At 51.1% G+C, this 5,610-nt stretch overlaps 1 protein-coding gene across 1 annotated transcript; it reads right to left on the reverse strand.

Moving 5' to 3' along the window:
• Positions 1-2,853: 2,853 nt before the first annotated feature.
• On the reverse strand, positions 2,854-4,287 carry KCNS2 (potassium voltage-gated channel modifier subfamily S member 2; the record flags this gene model as incomplete). The annotated part of the gene is made up of 1 exon (XM_084229844.1): positions 2,854-4,287. The coding sequence occupies one exon, from the start codon at positions 4,285-4,287 to the stop codon at positions 2,854-2,856; it is 1,434 nt and encodes a 477-aa protein (XP_084085970.1).
• Between the last annotated feature and the right edge of the window lie 1,323 nt (positions 4,288-5,610).

The following is a 5,610-nucleotide window of genomic DNA, read 5'->3' on the forward strand; positions in this document are numbered from 1 at the left end:
AGAGGTTAATGGGTCATTCTGACAACCTGATGGCCAAAGATGTAAACTCATATTCATATTTTTAACTCCAGAAATGGCAGAAAATCAACCAGACCTTCCTTGACTGGCTTCAGGGACTAGAAGAAACTGCCACATAAATTGTTACTACCAAGGTCAGTCAAAGCCCGATTGAGAGCACTTGTGAACTTCATACTCTGATGGTAATTTGGGGTAGAGAAAGGTTACTCCTCCTTAGGTCACAATTCAGTCTCCATCCTTGGTGGGAATTAAATACACTGTTCAAGCCAGCTGGGTTGTCTTCTCTTGCCCTCATCTGAAACCAACACGTGGAGAACTCAATGCTATTAGGAGATTCTCATGCTCTGAAGTGACTGAAGTTCCAGGATGGGCAAAGTAATATTTTATACAAGTATTTATATATACAAGAGATGTTAAAAAAGACAGTCTCTAAAGCACTTTGGGATTTCCCCCAATGAAAGGCACCAAATAAATGCAAGTCATTACCAAAATAAAAAGTCAAGTTTCCAGCTTTCATGTTTGCAAAAAGTAACCACTAGAGTGATCTCTTATGGTGGTAAAACTCGCTTGTTTAGAAAACTAGCTGTGAGAGTGACTGAATTATTCTGTCTTGTTTCTATCTTTTACAAGCTTTATGGTCAGTGACCATGGATACCATGCACAGTGACCCAACACCATCAGTCTTGGCAAACTGAACAGTCCTCACGAGATTATACTATCACCTGCCCTCAGTGCAGCAGGGGATGATTTGTGAATCCTCTGCCTTCCGGTGCTAGAAACATCAGCCAATTCCAAGTACAAATTCTGAGAAATAACCTTGCTCATCGACTTGGTGGCAAGTTCCTCCCAAGTCATCTCATTCTTTCCTGATGCTTTGGAGAAACAGATATAGAGAGTAGACTATCAGGCACTAGGAGGTGGCTAGCTCCCTGCCCACTGAGCCTCCAGTCTAATGGAAGAATTTAAACAGGGGATTCAAGGGCATAACTGACTAGTGCATTCACCCAACAAATCATCTGCTCTGTAAGTAGCATAGCAAATACAAATACACAAAGCTTCTGACAAGATCCTTATCACTCCACTGAAGTACATGTTATCCCCAACCAAGACACAAAATGGACCTCTTAAGGAAAGGCCCAAGCCTTGGATAAAAAGCCTGCGCTAACTCTGTGCTTAGACCCCTGCATTCTCCAGCTTTTTCAAAGATTGAACAATAATGGAAGCCAACTGGAAAGCCATCTGATTACCTAGATGATAATGGAGAACTATCTTACAATGGGCCCAGGTTCCTCTTCACAATGTTACATACTAGTTAACCAAAGACAAGGAAAGGCATTTTTTGAGAAGGAAAGTGTTCTCAGACTTCAATACAAGTTTAGACTTTTAAAGGTCTTTTCAATAGCATTAGACTTATCAAGAAGTTTGCAGTCATTTATGACATTTTATGAAGTGGCAGTTTTTATTTTACAACTCTTTCCTTTCTTCTGGCCCCTATTCACCTTCCCCCAACAAAAGGCAGTTGAGATAGAAATGAAAACTGCAATAGCTCCATCCTGGGCAAACCGCACCACCTTTATGCATGACTGTATTTTGAGTACACCCTTCACACCATCAGATTTCCATGTCAAACCAGGAATTCCAGGCCATTAGAGCATCATATATATTATACTGTATCCTAGAAGCAAAATTAAGTAAATTCTGCTTGGAAATAAAAGGGCTCTTATTATATAAACTTTCAGAGCAGGCAACAAACATTTCTCAGCTACTGCCCTTGCTAGGAACCCAACAATGTTGGCCTCAGGGAGACAATACAACAGTAAACCTCTTTTTAGTAGAGAAAGACAACACGACCTTATTTCTAAACACCTTTAAAAAAAATAAATATTTAAAAAACATGCTAATATCTAAGACACAGCAAAATTTGTCAAGTGACTTAGATCAGGAACCTCAGTCAGATATAAATGTTTCCATAGTCACCCTACAAAAGACAGAGTCCTGACCTGAAACAAAATGTTAGCAGCCTACACTAACTTCTTCAAGCATCCTGCAGTTTGTCCTATGTTTAACTGAAGCTCCTGTCCCTAATGCATCTGTTCTCAGGGAAAAAAAACAAAACAAAAACAAAACTGTCGCTCTTCACTACATGTTTAGCTGAGTTAACATTCTCTAAAGAGCAACATTTACAAGATGAACATCAGAATATATCGTTCTAAAGGTGGCCAGTGCATCCATGCAAGCCACGGAGCTACAGATCATTTATAAAAACAATTTATAGACTTGCAATCGTCATGTGGGCTTAACTTCACATTCTCTTTGTTTTAGTATTAAAACTAAATGAAAGAAATGTATAAAGAACTGAGATTTTGTTTTCACATGTCTGTGAGCAAAATCTCATCCCATTGATTGTTCCCACTAGACAGACGTGTGTTTGGGGGAAGAGGAGGTCTTTGTACAGAACTCACATAACAACCCCAGAAACAGGAGCACAAACAACTCATAGACAGTACTGGGCCACGAGCACTAGAATAGAGTACACAGTGAACAGAACAATTAGCAATCTAGGTACTCATCAGGCAGAAAGGTGAACATTTTATGCCCACGATGCAAAGACCAGTGAGTATCATTTCATTGAAAGGTGCAAAGGCATGGTGTCAGGCACACCACCCTCTAAATATGATTCTAAATACTGCAGAAGCAACCTGGAGTGCACATCCCATGCATCTCTCTCCTTTGGGGCTGGGCGTACTCCTGCCATAACACTAAGGTGCCAAGATTGTGCCGGAGGCACAAGAGGCAGCTCAATAATGTGTGTTTGAGGATGACACGTCCTCCTGACTAATGTAGGGAATCATTTAAACTTAGTTCACTTGGTGAGCTCCTGCTCATGTTTGTCAGGCTTGCCATGAGGGATTTAACTTTATGGGCATAATAGTCCCTTAAATTGACAGAAGGGACCTCCTTCATTCCATCTCCAAAGTCACAGCTGCGCATGGCACTCTCAAGTTGCTTTTGGCGCCGATAAAAGTGGGAGAACTTATTGAAGATCAAGGTAATGGGCAGTACCACCACCAGGATACCTGCCAGAATGCAGGCAGAGGCAGTCAGCTTCCCTGCAGTGGTCCCTGGGACCACATCCCCGTACCCCACAGTGGTCATACTGACAGTTGCCCACCACCAGCAAGCAGGGATGGTTGCCAGGCCCTCATTCTCTTCCTTTTCGATGGTGTAGGCCACTACAGAGAAGATGGAAATACCCACAGAGAGGTAGAGTAAGAGGAGCCCTACTTCTTTGTAGCTGTATTTCAAGGTGGCCCCTAGGGAGCGGAGGCCAGTGGAATGTCTGGCCAGTTTTAAGATTCGGAAAATTCGCATAAGCCTCAGGACCTGGGCCACCCTGCCCAAGTTGGCCAAAGTAGGTGTGCTCTCCACCACCAAGTTCACCACAAGGGTGATATAAAAGGGGACAATGGACATAAGGTCAATAAAGTTAAGGGCGTTCTTGAAAAACTTGAGGAAGTCAGGGGCCACAGCAAACCTGGCCACCAATTCAAATGTGAACCAGGCAATGCCAAAGTGCTCTACAATTTCGAATCGAGGGTCCTCACCATGATTGCCCTGACTGTCGGGGATTTGGAAATCTGGCAGGCTATTGAGGCACATGGTGATGATGGACCCCAATACTACCAGGATGGACAGAACACTGAAGACCCTGCTCAGGACTGAGTAGCCAGGGTTGTCCAGGGCCAACCACAGCTGCCTGCGGAAGTTGCCCAGGGGCTGGCCATCAAACTTGGATGCATCGTTGTAAAAGGCTAGTATCTCATCAAAGGAGGACGTGGTGCTCTCCTGATCGCTCTGCTCGTCCCACTTCTCCTGCTCAGGCTCCACTTTGCGGCCATGGTAGCTGTAGCTGCAGCAGGAGTCAATGAAGAACTCATTGATGCCCCAGTACTCTATCTCCTGGCTGAAGGAGAAGACACACAGCTCCGCCATGACATGTAGCTTGCCGGTATGGTAGAAATGCAGCACATAGGGGAAGAGCTCAGGGTTGCGGTCAAAGTAGAACTCACGCTGGACATCGTCATAGTCATCACAGAGCTCCAGGATGGCCTCGCGCGAGTGGCAGAGCAGCAGGCGGCCCAAACGTGTCTCCGGGAAGCGCAGCAGCGTGTGCGAGCGCAGCCTCCTCTTGAAGCCGCCCACGTTGATGCGGATCTCTCCATCTTCGACGTTGGCCTCCGACACGTCCCACAGGCTCTGGCCAGTCATGTTGGAGACGGCCAGCCGCCCTGGCCGCGCGGGGGCGCTACACCTGGAAGCGGAGGGAACCGCGTCGAATGAGCGCAGGACACTCAGGGCCCGGAGCGCTCCTCTCTTTCTCCCCACCTTTTTCTGGAGGGACCAGTTCTCTCCAGACAGGTCTCAGCTTGCTGAAGGGCACTAACATGGGGAGTGGGGCGGTTCTGTCGGGTTTGGTCCCCTCCCAAGTAAGGCTCGTGGAGTGGGTATGTTGCTCTTAGCATGGCCGCGCCTCCACCTCTACGCCTGAGGTCCTGTAGGTAGCTTCAGGCTTGCGGGGGGTCGAGACTCAGAGACCCGAGGGGCCTGCGAGCTGACCTTGCGGGTGGGCGAGCCAAGAAGACGCCCCCGCCCGCTAGCCGCAGACAGGCGGGACTGGAGCCGGGATGCGCACCGGCAAGGCAGGGCCAAGCTGGGGGGCGCGTGGCTTTGGGAGGGGGGCGGGGAAATTCACCGCCAGAGTCCGTAAACCCGGCCTACAGGAAAGGGGGGGTCGTCCTGGCGTCCCCAGCATCCAGCCTCCACAACTGAAGCCCCTCGCCCCCACCCCCCACCCCCGCCCTGCCCCAGGCCTCCCCGCCAGCCTGGCGCCTTGCCCTGCAGCCGCGTGCACCGCGCCTCACCCAGCGGAGCTGCTCCGGCAAACCCTGCGCGTGCAGGAAGCGCTTACCTGAGAGCCCCAGGACCTGCGGCCAAGGCCGGCGGGAAACTTCCCCGACCTGCTGGCGAGCATCGCGGCAGCTGCCGCCGCCGGCTGGCTGTGCGTGTGCGCGCGGGTGCGAGTGTGTGTGCGCCTGTGTGTGTGCCCGGCGGGCCCGCGGGCGGGGTCCGCCGAGCGTCTCCTCCAGTCTCCGGCCGGAGATGCCGCCGCCGCCGCCCGCAGTTGCGGGAGGCTCACAGGTGGCTGCGTGGCCCCGCCGCGCCGCAGAACCCCCTTCTCTCGACCCGCGCGCCTCCCAGCCCCGGGGAGAGACAACAGCCCGCGCCGCAGGCGCCCTCGGGAGCCGCAGCCGGAGCTGAGCGGGCGCTTCCCGGCGGGGGCCCTGGCGCTGGGGCGCGGCGCGGTGGTGCTGAACGGACAGCTCCGCGCGCCCCAGCCCCGGGCGCGGTCACCGCGCCAGACCGGGGAGATGCTGCCGCCTCGGCGGCTCTGCTCTCCTCCGGCGTGTCAGGGCGACCCCTGTGCGCCCTCCGTCTCGACACCTTTCCCAGCCCCCCGCCCATCCGCCGGCAACAGCTGTTATTGCCACCCTCCCTCCTGCCTGCGCCCGGGGGCTGCCTACGGTGACCTTT

Source organism: Talpa europaea (assembly GCF_964194135.1).
Source record: "Talpa europaea genome assembly, chromosome: 3".
In the NCBI taxonomy this organism is placed as follows: Eukaryota; Metazoa; Chordata; class Mammalia; order Eulipotyphla; family Talpidae; genus Talpa; species Talpa europaea.